Source organism: Geospiza fortis, unplaced genomic scaffold, assembly GCF_000277835.1.
Source record: "Geospiza fortis unplaced genomic scaffold, GeoFor_1.0 scaffold195, whole genome shotgun sequence".
In the NCBI taxonomy this organism is placed as follows: Eukaryota; Metazoa; Chordata; class Aves; order Passeriformes; family Thraupidae; genus Geospiza; species Geospiza fortis.
The window spans coordinates 1,425,410-1,445,442 of record NW_005054324.1 but is presented as its reverse complement, the minus strand read 5'-3'; the positions used below and the strand labels follow the sequence as shown (position 1 = coordinate 1,445,442).

The 20,033-nt window shown below is 40.5% G+C and overlaps 1 protein-coding gene across 1 annotated transcript in view; it reads right to left on the bottom strand.

Moving 5' to 3' along the window:
- The window catches only part of ST7 (suppression of tumorigenicity 7), a 136,441-nt gene extending 125,925 nt beyond the window's left edge, over positions 1–10,516 (bottom strand). The window contains exon 1 of the mRNA XM_005420899.3: positions 10,320–10,516. Within this exon, the coding sequence (XP_005420956.1) occupies positions 10,320–10,470 (151 nt within the window). The 5' untranslated portion in view covers positions 10,471–10,516. The remainder of the gene's footprint in view (positions 1–10,319) is intronic.
- Between the last annotated feature and the right edge of the window lie 9,517 nt (positions 10,517–20,033).

Here is a 20,033-nt window from a genome sequence, read left to right as displayed (position 1 = left end):
TTTTTGAATGGGAACAAAACTGCTGAATGTGGGGGGAAAAAGTAATTGAAGGGCAAGAGAAGAGACACTGTGACAGGATAGAGTGAGATATAATTCAAAGGACTTAACATGTTCAAGACATGTTTGAGTGTAAGATTAAGAGAATCTATAGAAAGCTACTTGCTGAAGGAAATTACATTTGTAAAAGCAAGCACCATATTGAGACAGTTTTAATAAACTGTTCAAATCCCCCAAATTATGCTAGAGTACTTAATATTTATGTTTTTAAAATGCAGACCCAAACTACTGAGAATTTGTAGGATAACAATAAATTAAGCAATTGAGGTACACGAAAAAATAGGATGAAACACAAAATAAATCAATCATGCCAGACCAATCAGATGTGCCTCTTTACTGAAAATATTCAGGTCTCTTACCAAGAAAAACGTGTAGCTCTAAACTGTTTGGATTCAGTCAAATACTGACATTGCTGGAAAAAGCTAGTTAAAACAGGAGAGGGAGAAACCTGCAGCCAGGCCGGACCATGTGGAGAGCACATGGAGCTGCCAACTGAGCCTTACAGGGAATTTTCATTACCAAAACCAGGAGGTGCAGAAGGCACCTGGCATGAGCTGCCAGGACACCATATCAAAGTTAATGGGGCAAAAGGCAAGGAACCAGCAAGGAAAACTATTTTCACTGGAAGGTGAGAAGGATTATTACACTATATAAGGCAGTTAGTGAAGCCTTACCTTGGCATATGATGGAGAGTGTACAAACCCAATTATGAAATGGCCAGAAAACAGAAAGAATAAAGTACTACCAGCAGAATCAAGGACATCCAGCAGTTTTAGGAGAACAAATGAGGACAATCCAATTGACTCAATCTTATAAGGGACGGACAGGCAGGAAAAACCCCACATTAGTGCACTAGGAACCAGTCTTCATGGTGCTGGTGCTGCTTCTGCAGGTAAAGGAGAGAACTGTCACAAGCACAAACATGTGCAAGTCAGCCACAAATACATCTAAGTCAGAGTGAGAGCAAAGCTTCTATCCATGAGAATTCTCAAGTTCTGGAAAAAAGTCTTTCAGTGCAGCATTTTATGGGAAGATAATGTAAAATATGACTGAGTGTTGGAGTCAGGACCCACAGAGGCCTGTACACCTCTCCAGTGGCACAAAGCACAGCCCCAACATACTCCTCACAGGAGAGCATCAAGGGTGGAAACTCCACCTTCTGCGGAGCTGCTGACAAAACACTCTCAGCCATAACACAGGCCAAACCCTCCTGGCCAGGTTTGAGGAAATCCTGCAGCTCGGACACCTGAGGAAACCCTGGAGCAAATCATAGACTTGTGTTCCCCACAAGACTGTGTGGCTTTTGGAGTGACTGCTAACACAGCTGTCATCAGCACTTTTAAGCAGTAAACTCTTGACAAGAATTTCTGGGAATATGTAGAACAATATTAACTGCTAAAGCGATTCACTTGTGCTTGAACCAATCCTTTGTCCTGTGACCCAATGAGCAGGACAGTCAGACACAGGGACCAGAAGGCACTTTTATAACAGCACAGCACAATACAGGAGCCCACTCTGAGTAGGCAGATAAATCTATTAAGTCAAGCACTACAGAGAAGATATTTCTGACTTCTAAGATCAGTAATTGTGCATCAGTGCAGCCCTGTACAAGACCTCCTCAGGTCCTTCTCTTCACAGGAAGGGCTCAGCAGCTCAGCTGCAGCATCGTGCTGCTGCAAAAAGTTAGCTTCTGCTCAAGAAGTATCTTGAGCCTCACCCTGGAACTCTGTGTCCCCTTGTCCCCTGCACAGGGTGCAGAGGGCCAGCTGCAAGCCTTCTCTGACAGGCTCTGGTTTAACCTTCTCTCTGAAAATTGAGGAAATGACTAGCCTGGGACTCTAAGCCGAAATTTGTGTAAAACATACCAGATGGGTACACTGCTATCAAGTTAACTTCAGTATTAAAAATAGCAAAAGAAATTTCACATGGAAGATTAAGTGCATTAGTGGATCATATAACCTTGCTTCAGACCAAGCCACGCCGTAAACAATTTTCAGCCCTCAGCATAAACATACAGGACATGTCATGAAAACATTTAGTAATGTGAAGTTCAGCATCTATGACACTCTCAGGTTACAGGCATATTTTCTTGAGAAATAAATGGCTGCCTTACAAAATAAGATGACAATGATGATAACAACATTTCTTGTGCTTTAAATTTGATCTCTGAGTGTCTTGCTGCTGCACACAAGATCCTGCATTTCAACCTAACATTCCTGACATTTAGTAAGCCAAGTTTATTTGTAGAAAGTGAGCTGGAAGTTAGTTCTCATGGTTGCAGTTGGCACACTACACAGAATAGGAATCTTAAAGATGACTGCATTTCATTTTTGCCCTATAGCTTTCATCCTTCTAACTGGTACATTTAAGTGCACTTAATTGCTTAAGCAATGAGTCTACCGCAGTGACAAATCTCCATTTTAGACTCCACAATAATAAATCTTTGTCTTCTCTCAGCAGCTGGCGAAGTTTGATTTGGACTTTGAATTTAAATCCTTTCCTCAGGCCTAACAGTTACAACTTACTACAGACAGTTTATTCTGTCTGCTGAAAGCATGATATTAACTCTTGTCTTTAAATGCATCATTGTTGCTTAGGCTTAGTGTTCTTGGTATTAAAACTGGTTCCCTTCTGTAGTGCCCAACTAAGACACAAACAAAACAATTCCAATTAGTCTGTGCTAGGATTTCACAAAGCAACTTTAACTCATTAGTATTTACACTGCATCACTGGTCCACATGACACTTCATAGACATGAGGACAAGCTAGAGCTTATAACACCATCTTTCAATAGGTGCCTTCAGTGCACAAAGAGCTAATTTAAAAACAGGTGGAAGGAGCCTTCAGCCGCCCCCTTTAACAGCCAACAGAGGAGTAACATCCCACAAACACCTCATAGTCTGTCCACAGGACCAGGACAGGCCTGAATTCTATGACAGATGCGCTAAGTACATTCCTGAAACAGCTCTGGTAAAAAAAAAAAAAGGCGAAACTTAGGTGTCATCATCAAACCACAAGGAAAAACTCCCTTTGGGCAGAAACGACTGGGGACTCTATCCCCCATATTGCTACAGGCTCTCTGCAGTACCTTAGCAAAAAACTTGGCCCCAAGTCTTTGAGAATTCATGCATATTAATTACCAGTGCAGGAAAGCCCTAGGCCTATGCTCGTGGAACAAACTGAACCACTGAAGATTTGCAGCATCAAGGTCTCATTTCCCTTTGCCTTAGTTCTCCCTGTACAGTTCAATAGAACTCTCAGTTGTATTCAACATTTTGACATGTATCTAGAACAGGGCCTGATTTTGTTACATATAAAATACCTTCTTAAATAACTAATCTTGGATAAAAAAGGGTGAATCCTGACTTCTTGTGGCAACCACACAGAAGACTTCATTAGTATCCGACAGCAATGTTCATTCCTTCAATCCAGAAGAAACTGCTTTGGCCCTCCAACCTCAGTCACCACTGAAGTGGTTTTATTTGCTTTACCACTTGCCTACAAGACAAATAACTCCCCCTTAAGCACAGAGCTTGCCAGCTGACTGAACTACACACAGAAACCTTGGACTCTGCAGGGACTACTCTCTGGCATGGGCACAGAAGTCCGGGCACATCTGGGACTATCAGAGCCTCTGTGCACAGCATACCTGGACACCATCAGCAAGTGTTTTTAGCTGGGTGTGGGGGTTTCTAAACCTCAGCATGATAGTGTTTTAACTAGTCAGCTTTCCTGTTTACTATGGGCCATTAGCTTTCACTCCCAGATTCCCCACTGAAGAGCCTGGCAATCCTCATTACCCTAAGGGTCTTAACACTACATGAGCCAAAGATGGACAGGCATAATATCCCTTGCCATATCAGCCGGGTCCAAAAACACATCTTCAAAAATCTCCATAAAAAACACTTCACATGTGCATTCCTCTGGGTTCAGTTTGCAGCCACCCCTTTTTTAAGATCTGTCTTTCCTATATTAAAGGCTACTTTAGTACCTACTACTTTCCTCCCACCACAAAGTTTACAGCATAAGCAACCACCACTCTATTACAGCAAGGGCACTGCACACAGCATGTCTCACAGTCAGGCTGCTTCTTCAGACCATTGATGATTTGGGCCCCAATTCTGACAAGTTAACATGAATTTTACCTCCAAATATTTAGGAAGCTCACTATATGTTTGTCAACTAGATTAAAGCTCTTACACCTCCTTAGCTATTGTCAAGTAGCTTCTCTGTAATTAGATTAACAGCTTGAGCTTCTTTAGGCTAACAGTGTGGTTTTGCTAGACTCTCCATAGCTCTTTTAAGAGAATCCATTTTAAAATACAGGCAGATCACTCCCTCCAAAATCCCTGTTTTATGAAACATCATCTTCCTAATTCCTGCCAGGTGCTGCTCTCAGGCAGGCATCATGACCTTCTATCTTTCATTTAATGTACAGCCTTGGCACAGATTTATATACTTTTCTCTCTTTTCAGTCCTTGAGGCACTGACACCAGTTTGCACTTATTTTGTCTTTCACAAAGGCAAATTTATGATCTGGATATTTGCACTTGCTTTTCAAAATAACCACCAAAAATATTTAAGTTCTTTCTTTAATTTAGAATGGTGGTATTTTCACAGCCACTGAGACAATTACGACCTGTGACCCCTGTGAAAAATGCAGGGCTTATGCTCTTTTGGGCTAAATTTGTCCAGGCACTCAGTGGATGCTTTTGGGAAAATCCCAGTACACATATGCAGTTTTAGGAGCCTTTCCACAGATTTTCATCAGCACCCAGAGGACATCAGACCGCAGTTAGAAGCTGGCAGTACAGCTCCATGGTTGTATATCAGTCAGTGTTACAGTAAGCTCACTCAAGATGTTATCAAAAATTATTTTGAAGGCTCTGGCTTACACATTTCCCCTGAAATACTGACTGCAAATCTTCTAGAGCTTTTGCAGTAAGAAAGTCAATTTCTTAAAACAGTATTTTCTAAAAACCTTGCATTTCCTACAAACTTTGCTCCATTCCCAGCATCTGATCCTGACTGAAAAATTTAGCTCAACCAAAAAGTCAAGCTGGTGAAAAAATGTCAAAATTCATAGAAAACAAGTATCAAGTATAGTGCACCCATTAGGCATTGATCCAGCAAGTTCTGATATGGCTTTCCCCCCAAGAATCCCCAGTTTAACCTACTAAAATTTGTCTACTTTCTGTTAAAAGTAACATACTACTTTGAAGCACATCATAATCTCTTCCATAAAAAATTAAAGGGAGAGTTTTGAAGTGTACCATGATGAAATAAACATGCTTAAAACAGTTAAAATCTGTTTTATAATAACCTCCTGAATATTAGCCTACAGCAGTAAAAACTGATTTTTGCAAAACCCAAAAAAGCAAACTGAAAAAACCTCTAATATGCAAACCCTGAATGGAGGCTCAGCAGCAACTACAAATGCTTTGTGGTGCTGTAAGCGATAGAACTGAAGAGAGGGGTTAACAGTTAAGAAAACGCTGTTTAATTCCGCTAAGTAGAAAATAAGATCAGTATGTACTAAATACTTAATTTACATTCTAAGAAATACAAAAATTAATGTAAGTGATTTTGGGTCAGTGAGCAAACTATCTATCTGTAACTGATTCTGTGAATTTCATATGCAGGATTGATGCTGACCTTGACAGAAGTGGTCATGCGTTTGAAATTTCACTTTCAACAGTCAAGTTCTTAAAAATACCCCAAACAAATCTACATGGCACTTGCGGGGAGTTAAGAATTCTTCCATCTCCTTTGGTGGCATGAGAGTTGTGGTCCAGGTTTTCTGTTGACTCGCCCACTACCACACTCACTTCTTAGCTCACGCAGCAGATGCTCACAAGGAAACCCAGCACAACGATGGCAGATTGCTTTGAAGAAAGACCAAACAACCACCAACAAGTCTGCAGAACTAAAACGAACTGTGCTTCAGTTCTTCTTAAAAGAAAGAATCTGTTCACTGGTTTTCAAACTGTTTGAAACTCCTCGGCCTTTGTCAGGTTAATGTTTTCCAGCCCTCATGATTAACTGCACTAGCTTAAATTTATGAAGGGGAACAATACCTCCTGACCGGCTGTCAAGATACTATCACAGCAAACACACCGACAGGCTAGAGGCAGAGCAGGCACTGGCAGCCCCAGCCCCTGCAGCTGTGCCCCCCAGCCCAGGGAAGACACACTCCCAGGTGTCCAGGCCCCAAAAAACCCTTCTGTCCTAAGGGTGGATTACACGCACAGCTCCACATGGCCAAATTATCAGCAGCGGGGAAAAAGGGAAATTAGTTAAACTTTAATAACAGGCAAAAGTTTTCCGCTGCTACTTGAATTTGAGACCATGGGAATGAAAAGTTACTTTTTTCTCACACTGCAGCTTATTGGGGCACATTGCACCAATGTGCAGTATAGATGTGCAGAGTCAGGAAGCGCAGAAAGGGAAGATCAGAAAGATGAGATGAGCTTCGCTGACAGCAGCCACCACCCTAAGACAGCACAGCCCAAACCTGAGAGGCAGACTCCAAATCTCCATGTCCTGCAGTACTTCTGCTAATGAAATCACCCTCAGCTTTCCTGCATGGTTTAACACAAGGTAGTTTCATAAGATGGGTCTTTTCCAAGGGCTTTGTTTCCTGAAGTCGTTGCAATGCACACGCTGGTGAACACATCTGAGGTGGGCCAGGCTGACTAAAAACACCTCTCCATTTTGTGTCTTCTGAGAGATTCTTGGACAAAGAGAAAGCGTTGTTATCCTAAATTTACAGGACTTTTAATTTTCGCTTCACCCCCTGGCCACACAAACCTCAGGGTGAGTGGGGACCTGGTGACGGCCGGTGCTGCTAGCCGTGCTCCACACCAGCCTCTTCCCTCTACAAATGGCCAGCACCATGCACACTGTTTCAGGTACTGGCTTTAAGAAGTCTATTACCTGATCACAAATCCCACATTAATTACAATTTTACCTATTTATTTCAGTATGAATAATAATATTTTTTAAAAATTCATAATGAAAAAATATACCACGTTTCTCAGATAACAACTCTGTCCTAGCCACAACAAGGTGATGGAGTCCTGCTCTTCCAACCGTGGTTTCCCTGGGCCTGCTGACCTCAGTGGACTGGCAGGACAACTTTACTTGTTTTCTTCTATTCTGCAGGCTTGTAACGCTCCCTTCTCTAGCAGCTCAGCTGGTAACACCACAGGGCCTTGCTCCAGCACAGCTGAATAATAAAAATACTCCACAGACACCAAGAGAGCCAGAATCAGCCCAGAGCTCATACTCATGTATTTATTTTTCACACTTTTAGGAAATCAATTTATGTGATTTCTCTACACTCGGCAAGCCAGAGGTTTCCTCCTGTCTGCCTTGTCACAAGCCAGTCGCACTTAATGTTCTGGTCATTAAATCCATCTTTCTGTTGCACTTTGAAAGGATAAATAAAATCATCAGAAACATTTTAACTTCAGTGCCTCTTCCCTTCTTAGGAATTGACTAGAAATCCAAATTCTTATGTCAGGAAAAACAAGCACATTTTTAGAAGAGGTGTGTCTTAGTTCAGATTAGTGTGGCATTCAGAAGTCGTGCAAGTGCCAACATGGGAAGAAAATACAGCCTGTTATATAAAATAGGCATGTTTCATTATTTTGGAATAAGATAATAACATCCGCTTCCTCAACTGCTTATTCTGTATTTAATATTCTAGCCTGGCATATTAAGTGTGCTCTCTTGCTTCCTGGCTAACGGTATGGTACAATACTTCAAATTCTCCTATTCATATTTTTATTATTTGATCTGGACATCAAACTTTAAAAAAACTTAAAAAACCAAAACCAAACCACATGAAACACCACAATCAGACTTACCATTAATATTTTTATATGACAGACTAGATTTCCCTTTTGTTATATCACAGTAATGAACTCCACTGAGGACGCTGAAATTATGCTTGGCCAAACTGAGGACCTTTGAGCCTGGGAGCTCACTGAAACACACGGGACGACCAACATGTACTAATGCTGGGGTGTGCACATCTGTACAACACTGAAAGAAGCAAAAGACCCCACACTTCCTACTCAGACTTTCTGATCCAAGTGACCAACCACCCTTCTATTTGGTGAAACCATCTGCAATGACTCTGACTGCCAGTGGTGCACAGCTTGCTGCCCTGTCCTTGCCAAAAAGCAATTTAAGGCTGCATGAACACTTGTGATTCCTGTTTCACCACTGGATTTAAAGACTTTCAGACATGCAAATCCCAAAGGCTCCTTTATCAGCTGATTCAAGTTTGCTACAAATTAACACCTGATTATGAAAAAAATTAGTCTGTCCTCTCCTTCAAGTCAACAATTCTTGTAATTCTTTTCATTATTAAACGGCCATTTCTTTCTCTCCATGACAATACTGCCTTACTGTAATCTTGTTCTGATGCTTCTCTCCAGCCCTGCAATCATTTTTCCACTATCTTCTCCAGCATTTCCACTTCCTTTTATAAATACTAACACTAGGCATGGGAAAACAAAATCGTACAGCAGCAGCAAGCACCAGGTCCTTGCGGCAGGTGCCCTCCCTGTCCTTCATATCACAGCAGCCCACTGTGGGCTCTGTTTAAAGTGTTTGATATAAATCCTTTCTAAACCACTACTTCATGAAGTACAAACCATACCTGTGGAACTGAGTTTTTTTAACTGGCCGCCTAAGCCTGCCTCTGGTGGTACTGAAAACCAGTTTGTTTGACCTCAACCCACCAACAGATCCAGCCTGTTCTGGGAAAATACCCAGTCATTTTTTAAAACACCCTACTATTTCTTTATGCCACATAGAAGTTTTAGTAGCAACATTTACACATTTATTTTCACATCACTGAAATACATGTGATTGGTATCACATCATCAGTTGCTGTGGTACTTCATGATCAACCTTAAACTAATGGCAGTAGAATTCAACTGTAATCAGCTGGGGGGACTAGAGGGGTAAGATGATCCACAATAAATTAAATCTGTTTTAATTAATTCACAGAAACTTTGAAAAACTAAATAAAACAAAAAATGATAATGTTATTACCAGTAGTAATTTTTAAATAAATTCCATTTAGGAACAGATGATGCATAAAGACCATACTGTGCCTATCATTCTCCTCAGTAACCCATATTTATCAGGCACTTTGGGACTTTCTTCAGCCTTTTTAAACTCCTCTAAGATTTCACACTGTCATTTTACTTGCATTTTGAGACATTTCTGTAAACCCCAAGATGACTCAGCTGGAGTAACATTTCAAATGAGAAAGTGCGTCAAGAATTAGTTTGTTCGAACTCAGGAAGAAATCAGAGGGGGTTGATTAGGTCTCAGATGGATGCCTGTGATTTTTGCAATTGCGAAAATTATAATATGAAGCATTCTGACATTTCTGCTTGACAAGCATGGCCTGCAACGTCTACCTGGGACGTACGCATTACATAAACTATTAAGAATCAAGCAACAATAATTCCTTCCTGTTCTAATCAGTGAGCGGCAATGTCAAAAGAAACAGGATATTGTCCAAAGACATATTGTGAAAATTTCACCAAAATTACATTTGAAGTTTATAACTTATAAACGCAATTCATAATTGCCTTTATGCTTAAAGTGAAAGCTGCCTTAGGTTGAATCTTCTTTTCCTTTTAATTCTTCTTTGATGCTAGAATTGCCAGAGGCTTATCAAATGAGAACAGGCCAGAGGGATGGGTGAAAAATGCTCAGATAATGTTTGAGTTCCCAACAGCAGGGATGCCACATGGGTTACATGTCATCTGCCCCAAAACTAATTTGTCTTGTCCAACAGGGGGGTGCGAGGGGGGGCAGAAATTATATTATCAAAGTAGATGGGTAGGAAAAATAAGCAATTTCAAGATAAAGCCATAACTGCCTAATCCAGACCAGCTAACAGTACGTAAGTTACTGCTGATTCAATACAGCAGCGGCACACAACCTTAGCCTGAGCGCCCAAAGCAAAGTCCATTGCAACAGCGATAATCTTACAGCGAACTTACACTCGTTATTTATTATCGTCCAGAAAAAGTAGTTGAGATCTAATATCTATCAGAAACACAACCGAAGTTTTAATCCTGGCTAATAAGAATGCCTGAGTACAATACGGACAGTACGAAGAGCTTCAGCCAGGGCTCCAGCACCCGAGGGGGCGGCGCTGGGCGCTCCCCCACGGGCAGCCCCGGCTGAGCCGCCCCGGGCAGGGCAGGGGGCAGAGGATCGCAGCCTACCTGTGGTTAAATTGTCATTGATCTTCAGCGGCACCCTTAAGATGTAGACGAGGAAGAGCATGATGAAGAACCACAGCGTCCAGAGATAAGTCCAAGACCAGACGATGCAAGACTTGAGCTGTTCCAAAAAGCCCGTCCCAGCTTCAGCCATGTTTTTTGGAGAGAAAAGAGGAAAAAAAAAAAAGGAAAAAAAAAAGGGGGGGTGGGGGGGGGAAGGATTTACAAATACAGCACTTCATTTCACTGGCATATTGCATAGCTTTCCCTTTTATCTGTTTTTCCTGGAACTAAACCCCCATTTCTAGCAAACAAATAAACTAAATTATAGATGCAAATAAGATTACTGTGGGGGAGGAAAAGGTCACATTTAGGAAAACTGAGAGAGTACTGTCTTGTAGAAAAAGCTTTTTCAATTTAGCAGAAGTACATAAATTGAAATAGTGGAATTCAATCTAGAAGTAAAATACATGTATTTTGGAGCCGAGCAGTAAGTTCTTAGTGGCGTGCGGCCACAGCGGAACCGGGGCAACTTTTCCCCCCCACGTCTTTACGATCTTGAGCAATGATTTCTGGCGGCATTTTCACCGCGCAACAGGAGTTTAAGCCTGAAAAGGGCTCGCGTAGGATGTTCTTTTGCTGTTGACTCGTCTGAGCTTCTTGCTGGGATAATGGAGCAGGCACAGAAGCCCCTGCGTGCGTGTGTTGGTGTGTACAGTGCTCAGCAGAGTCCCGAGCTGCAAAACTGTCCTCCTTGGAAGATAACCTATGGCGCAATAAATGGGTGGGAAGGGACCCATATCTACTTCCAGTCGCCCTGCCAGGGGCAGAGAAGACACCCACTAGAGAGGTGTCTCATTCAAGTACTGTCAGTAAAGCATAAACTTCATGTCAGTCAATTGTATTTTTGAGAAATACATTTTACTTCTTCCGTGAATGAAGTATTTATTAATGAAACAGGATTTGACAGCAGAATGTGATAAAAATTCAGGTCGGTAAACACGTCTGGTCCCTGCCTTTTTTGGTGTAACATAGCTTACAAACATTTAAGTAAATATGCACCACATACTGCAATTTGTTTGGATCTCTCTCCTGTGTTTTCACAGTCTGTGTCCAGTGGGATAACACTCTCCAGCATCTTAAGAAACAGGTACTATTTATAAACTATTACCAAAAGAACAAAAAATCCTTGAAAATTTCTCCCAACTGGTAGATTTCCACTTGAAAATCTCTGCGATTTTCAAGTCTGCCAAAGAAATACTCATCACAGAGAAAACATAGTAGCTTTCCTAGAATATTTACAATACCCAAAAGCATTAAACAAAAACAAGTCTGTAGCTGTACAAATTGAAACCGTCTCATGGTAGCAAAGGCATGAAATTTGTTCTTCCAGACTACTGCAGGACTTGAAGATGAATGAACACTGGCTGTGTCTTCTGCATTTGATGGTGACAGGATCATCTGGTTAAGGGACCAGGGTCCCCATATAAGAATATTGGTGCAGGACTGACAGAAGTTTTTCTTGCTAATAAATCACTGAACTTTTAAAAATAGATTATACAGATCAACTACATAAAAGGTCATGTATAGTTTAATTATATACCAAAGAAAACCACATTTCAAATTTTTCAGCTTCCCCTTCCAGTTTTAAAGGGAAGAAATTCTTAATACATTAGGTCACATCTGAAAAACTTCAACTTTATACAATCATGCAGCTATTTATAAATCAAAATATTCCTCTCATATTTTCTTGTGTATTAGGAAAAAGACCAAGGCAGTAGGCAATTTTTCACTTTTATAAATTTTCCTCTACATAGTTTAATTTTCATTATATTAGTGCTTATCTTAAAAAACTGACTATGACCAATTTCTTTTATGTATGAAAGACAGAGATGGTGTATAGGGCTTTTCCAAAGTTTCCGATTATAAACAACTTTCCATTCTATTGTCTTTTATGGAAAGGCAGGAATGAATTTTGGTGGTTCTTCCAGCTCTGCTTTCTTTATATCTCTTGTATTACTAAAACACTATGAACTGTGCCCACTTAAAGCACAGTTATTAATTTTATGCCTTCCTTTCTCTAAGCACCATTGCTTCTTCTTCCCCTGAAATTACAGAAGTTATTAATACTTTGCAGTCATGTTATGCATTTCACTTCCAGATCTCCAGTGTTTTTACAGTGAGCATAAAGTATATAAAAAAATAAGGGTTTCTCATTGGGTGCTATATGAAGAAAAAAAAACCAAAAAACCCCCAAACAAGCAAACAAACACAACTGCAAGAAACTGTGGCACAAACCAAACCAAAAAACCAATCAAACAAAACAAACCAAAACACCAACGCCCCAAAACCCTAAAAAAACCAACCTAACAAAAAAACCAAATAAAACCCCCCAAAAACTCAGGAAAATAAAAAGCATGTGTCCAAATTCAAATGTTTGTGTGAGGTGACGAGCAATTATGTGCTGGATATTGTGACTCATGACTAGCTTTGTGCATTCATATGACAAATTACGTTTCTGCTGTTTGTTTTAAAGAAGCACCTAAGCTGACACTCAAGGCAAGTTCACTGTTCAGGCTCTATTTAACACAAATTATCTCTTGTCTCTCAGTTCTCTTTGAATTAATTCCAAGTAAATAGAAAGCCTTGAAATATGAATTTCACAAGTCAGAAGCAAACAGTTCAGTAATATGAAAAGACACCATTTTGAGTGTCATCTGGCTTCAGGCACTCATTTGCTAAGTCAAGATATGACAGAATACAGCTGAAGTGAATCATTGGACAAAAATAATTTTGGAAATAGTGCTTACCTTTCTGCTAAGATTTTCCACTCAATTGTCACTTGTTTAGAGTTTTCTCACACAAGCCCTCAGTTCCTACCTCAAAATCATACCTATAAGTGCAAACAGTACTAATTCATTTGCCATAAACCCAGTTCAGAGTTTCTAATTTCTCATATGACTGTTGATGACTTTGCTAAATGAAATCAGGAAGCAGAAGCCATGACAGTTAGTACATGAGGTACAGTGAAGTTTTGTTTCTTTTCAGAAGAAAGACTTTTTCTTGAGCTTGGGTCCTGGCAAATAAGAAAGAATAGATAGGACCACTGAGTAGCAAAAGTCCAGTTTGAAAATTTTGCCCAGCCAATCTTTGTATGGGTCCAAAGTAGTCCAAGATGCAAAGAAGCAGGGTTTTTAATCTTTGGGTGCTTTAGTAAACCTTAAAAAATCTTCTGTTTGATAATTTCAGAGATCAGAATGAGAGACCTTTTCTAGGCCCATAATGTGTAACTTTCTTGGAACCTGGCTATAAAATAGGATTGCATTGAGGTCTTGGCAGCCAAAAGATGGCCAGGCACACTAGTTAAGGACATTCAACAAGGGCAGAAATGAGACCTACCTGAGCTCCACATATATTTGTGAGCACTGGGAAACACTGTCAGCTTGGTTCAAAGGAGCCAGACATCGCTGTGACCTTCAGCTGATGCCTCATTGGCAACTGAATCCCATTGAGCAGTGTTATGCCCAACACGTTTAAATCCAGAGATACATTAAACAACAATGTACATACGCGTGCATGCCTATGTCCAGATGTGGATTTACATCCATATAAATACATATGCATATGGAGCACCTATTAAGTTTATCAGCTGCATATTAAACAATATCAGGGTTGAACTGGAGATGGCAGTATAAGCTGGAATCAGCAGTGGTTGAGAAGCAGTGTGCCAATGTGAGTGAAAGCACTGGAGGAGAGTTCATGGGATCCCATACACAGCACTTTCCAGACATACCAAAGTCTGCATAAAATGCTGTAATCACATACCAAAAATCTGTTTTCAACTGAAGTACACACAATCCTTAGTCACAATCCAGAGAACTGCAAATACGCTAAGAAACACTGAAATAAAATTTATGCTTAATTAACAATTTAATCTATGTATTTTTATTCAAAAAAAGATATTGCAAAAGTATGCAACTACAGAATTCTGAACAGTGTGCCCAGGCTGAAGTTTCTGTTCCTTATTCTAAAAGTGGGATATTATAGCATTACAGGAATAATTTTCTGCTTAAAGACAGTAATATTTAAAAACATGCCACCAGTACTAATAAAGAAAAGTCAAATATGCCTTGAGCACCTCTTGTCAAAAAGCTTAAAAAAATTGTCTCCATTATTAACAAAATGTTGTCCATAACTATGGGTATTCTTCCAGAAAACAGGGTGCTCTATGATGTGTCAGAGTAGTTGGATGGGAAGGAGGAAAGCCTGCCTGAAAGTTGTTTTAAGGCCTTTAGTGACAAAAAATTCAACTAATCCGCTGCCCTAATTGCAAGGCAAGTAACAAAGCCCAGGTTAGAACTGGCTAAGTTAAAAATCAGATGTCAGTGCAAAGAGAGGGCAAAGGAAGGTGTTGGTAAATAGCTAGTGCAACTCAAGCAAGTTTCAGTATTTTTGGGTAGTGTTCAAAATAATTCATAACCAGAAAGAAAACCCCAACCAAATTCCAAAAAGAAAAAAGAAGAAAAAATAATCCAAACCTGTTTTCTTCTGCTGCTTTTTTGGCTAATTACATTTTTTTCCCCTAAAAATGCGATGGGAATTTCACCCTGACTGTCAGCACACTTAGACATCTAGGTGGGGAAGTGCCCCACCCCAAACACGCACATTTGATAAAGCAAATTGTTTGGGGTTATTTTAAATCCATGGAAATATTCCCCAAGAGCACTTACGCATTTTTGCAACATGGACCCACATTCATTGAGGCATTTTTTTAAGCTTCTGTGTGAGAGGTGGTGGGGCAAGACACATCAGTATTTGCACAAGATGGGACGTGCTTAGGATTCACAGAGGAATCATGCAAGCTGCCAGGCTGGCCCCTGGTCCAAAGGGAGCTCTCCACAAGTCAGAATCTGGCATCTGCAGCCACACATGTTCTGTACGTCATGGGAGGCTGTGGGAGGAACAGGCAGGCAGAGACAGATGGCAAAAAGCCCGGAGGGAACCAGCACTGCTTTCTCCCTCCCCTGCTGAGGTCAAGGAAAAGGACAAAAGCTCTGCTCCTCACATCCATGCCTTGGACTGAAGCCAAACAGTAAATCTGCTTTTTATTATTATTTTTTTAAAGAAGATGCATTTGTGGGAGATGTAGAAGATATGGCCTTTTTTCACTGATTGGTAGCTTGACCTTTTACTTTTAAGGAAAAATATGTTCAGTGTGATCTTCAATTTAGTGAGTGTTGATATTATATTTAATGAAAAGACATTTTAAAGTGAAGAAAAAGTCTCAACTCCTCCCATTTGAAATCTGCAATTAGCAGAGTGTAGCTTTTTTTTCCCCTAGCATTTGCAACACCGCATCTTTGCCTGCTATGTATTGGTAGAAGCACAGAAATCCACTGGCAGTTACATTTTACTTAATCTCCAGAAATTCAGAGGACAGAAACAGAGCAGTCACAGTGCTGGATCATGTACAGGTAATTAATTATAGCTGCTTGAGGCTGGCAGTGATTACAGAGAACAAAAACAGCTCTGCCTGTAGGCAGGAAGGGATTGAGCAAGCCATGGAAGCAGGTAGCATCTAAATGGCATGTCATTTATTCAGATCACAGCTAGATTTGGCTCCCAAGCCAAATCTTGTTAAACCTTCGCAAAATCAAGGACCAAAATATCCTTTCGCCTTGTCTGATGCAATTATTTTTTTCATTTGCTTGCTTGTCTTGCCTTTCCACCCCATCCAGTATACTATTGCTGAGAAAACCTCCCTCATAGAGCCTCTTCTTCTTACCGTCTCCACAGATGAAGGTCCTTATGAGCTTGTCTTTAAATTTAGGATACAGAACAATTGTCTGTCTTACATGTTGGCTTCATCACATCCTACTTTCTTTCCCCCTTTGCTCTTCTGTTTTGCTTGATTTGTTTTTACTGAGTCACAGTCTTCTTTCTTCTGCACCCAGCAGTCATTCTTCAGATCCAAATACCTTTTTCACAGCATCCTTTAATTCAGTCCATCCTGCCTCCCCTCTTAGTAGTGATGCAATCACTCTACCACATTACATTTAAGAAAGCTTTATCAGTGACCCTGATGTAGTCTGTTAAGGAGAAAAAGAGTTTGGAAAGGAAAAGTCATGATGGCCATTTCTCAAGTCTTCTCAAGTCTCCTGGCTGCAAAAGTGACATTTATAGCAAGCCCTTGTCTTTAAAATAATTTTGTTCAGTTAGAAGGACCTGACAGACCCTGCAGCATGTCTTAGGCCCTGTATGGGGCAGGTGAGAGTGAAGCTTGCCACTAGTACAGAGCCCAGGGTTGCCCAACAACCTAAAACAAAGCTTAGTGTTAATTGTTGTTGCCAATGGCATATCTTGCATTGAAGTGGGATGCTCATATTCACTACCTGAAATAATTTAAAGAAGAAATTTTATGGAACACCATATCATAGAGTTTGGGTTGGAAGGGTCCTTAAACATAATCTAGTTCCAACTCACTGTCCTACATTCCAGTAGATCAGGATGCTCAAAGCCCTCTACAACTTGGCTTTGAACACTGCCAGGAAATGGGTCACCCACAACTTCTTTGGGCAACCTCTTCCAGTGCCTCACCACCCTCACAGTAAAGAACTTCTTCCTAATATCTAATCTAATCACTAATTTTATTGATTTCACAGTAGGCCTTCCTTCCCCTCTTAATCTCTCCCCTCTTCTTCTACATTTTTCAAATAAAGCTCTTGGACCAAACTCAGGCCTAGGTGAATTCTACTTTATATCTATACTTTTATAAAAAATTTTGTAATTCGGCCTCCTTTCGATTGTGAAGAACACAGAAGGGTAAGGTGATGGAGTCACCTGGTTGAAAAGATTTTCTTCTTCTCACACCTGCTACTGTTGGTAAGCATAATATAAAATAACTTTCTCCATTATAAATTACTGCTGCCTGGTAGCCTACCTATTATCTCTTACCATGCAGCTCTGAATTTACTGCACAGCCAAGTGTGATTGGACAGCTTTAGCTGAGTCTGTCACAGATGTAGGAGTGAGGTGGGTGCCTGCAGCCCAGGAAACACTGGCATTTCTCACATAGGTCACCCACTTGTTGAGGTGTGTTTGTACTCCAAGCACCAGTGGATACCTGCAGTCCCATTATTCAGTACATATCCCTGGCCTCATTTACAACCTATTACTGAAATACGCTATATTATATAGTATTACTCATTCCATGATGGTTTCTTTCATGATACTTGTCCTGTGATCTCCACCACATGATTGTAGCAAACCCATCAACTGCATTGAAAACCCACTGTTATAGATAACCTTGGAACCTCTTTTACTGGGTAACTTTCATGATTCCTAGAATAATCATTGATTGTGACAGTGCCCCAATTGCATCTGCTACTGCCCTGTTTCTCAATGTTGTCATCACCTGTGTTTTGACACCAGGCACTGGGTTACCACTCTCTGTCAGCAGCTACAACCAGGGTAGCAACTTTACTGTGTCCAAAAGGACCTTACCAGGAGGGTGAAGTATCAGGTAGCTGGATTTATTCCTTGGGAAATTATATACTGGCACACTTCATTTACATTCAGGTGGAGTAACACTGGCCACATCAACTGCTGGTAGGACTGCAAGGCACGCTGTTTCCAGCTGAAAGAGCTAAGGAGAGGCAGACAAGTTCTTAAAGGGAAGATGACAGCTCACTAAGTTTAGTCATGAACTGGGAAAAGACACATAATAATTACTGATTAACAAATTCTTTTGCACCCAGACAATCAGTCTTGCAGAAACCTTTTGCTTGCACCAAAGCCTTGGAACAGGAGCAGCACATAATTCTTTGTGAACATACGGCATTTATTTTCTTAGCAGCATCTCTCAGAGAGCAGCATCTCTCTCACCTCAAAGGCTATCATTGCTCATAGCCTTTTGCAATTGAGCTGGCTCCTGGCACCAAGGACAGCTAAAGAACCTTTCATACTCAGCACATGCCTATAGGAACATTAAACAGGCTCTTGAATGACTCACACTTTTCTGATACTATAGAAGTAATTCTGGCCAGTTTGGTGGAGGAGATCTGTCTCTACACGCATTGAGACGTATGGAAAGTGCTTGCACGGATTTACACCAGCTACCTCCAGTTTTCACCAGGTGAGATACACCTCAGAGCTTGTCAGCTGACTGTTCATTGATTCTTTTCCTTTTCCATAGAAAAAAAGGTAGGAAAGCAGCATATTAAGTGCTTCCTAGTACAAAACAGGGTGGTACATTTCAACTCCTCAGTTTTAAGTGACATCAGTACCTACTGAAAAACAAACTGCCTGTTGTTGGCACAATATCCTAGATAACAAGGATTCAGTTCATTGCCCTGGAAAAGTTCACAGCAGCCCATCTTCTCATGCCAAGATGCTCAGTTCAGAATCCATGTGCTGGCTGGTCCACATTATTAGGCTACAGATGGTCTCATCTTTTGTACACTCTCAGTACCTGCTTTGTAAGTAGAGAAGGATAACTTCAGGCACACATACCTAGCAGTGGTTGGTTGGTTGGTTGGTTTTAATCTCCTTAGTTCAGCATGGGTTTTAAAATTCCTAATAGCTGATGAACATAATACTAGAGAACATTACTACAGTCAAGATCAGATTCTAGCAAAAGGAAACCCAAGTACCAGCTTAACATCATGACAGGCTGAAGTATCATCAGGGCTGACATGAACAATACACAGAGAAAAACAAGTGTCTCAAAATGAGCAGAAAGCAAAAAGCACGATGCAAGGAAATTACTTAAGAGTATTGGATTTCATGTAGAAATTGGAGTTGCAGTATTCAGTCTTTAATCAAAAAACTACAGTCTGGGAACACTCTTCAAATACCTAAAATATGTTGCCAAGAGAATGGGAAAAAATCTTCCTTTTTGCTCACAGCTCAGTTAAAAAAGGTCAAGATCTGGCAGATGGTAGATTTATCTTTTCCTACCATCTACCTTAATACTAGTAATACCAAAACCTACAAGGACCTGGAGAGGAAGGATAATCTTTAGCAATTTATTTCAAAGCAGACAAGTCTGTCCTGCCACGTACAGTCAGGATGCAGTTGATGGTGTCACACTTTGGAAAAAAACCCCAAGATAAGCTTTCATATTCCATTCAAGGATTTCTAACACCACTATTTTATAGAAACTTTCCAACTGAATATTCAGCTTTGGAATCTGTAACTAAAACTGGTTTTTTGGCTAATTGTTTTTGCTACCTATTGTTCCTCTTGTTACAGTTAAGTTACAGACTTGCAAAGCTTACCAGTTTTACAGCATCTGAAAGCTAGTTTGACAATCACATGTCATGTAAAAGGGAAGAATAAAGCAGATTTTTCTTCCTCTTACTTAATTTAAAACTGCTAATGGCTCCTGAAAGCTCCAATTTCTACTCCAGTGCACATGCAGATATTAACCTTAAGTGTCACAGCAAAGTTGAAAATGTATATATTTTTAAAATCTGTTCCTATTTTGAATATTGATTTATTTAGTAATGACCTTGCTTCTTTTCTAAATCTGTTTCCCTAATTTCCAAATTATGTGGAAGTTATTACTTGGTTAGACCCAGGTCACTGTCCAAACAGCAGGTTATTAACAGAAGGACCACCAGGGGATTTGGAGCAGCAGCCTCAGTTGAGCCTGGCTTAAGACAGACTGTGCCAGGACAGGGAGAACAGCTCAGTCACCACTTGCAGCACGTGTGG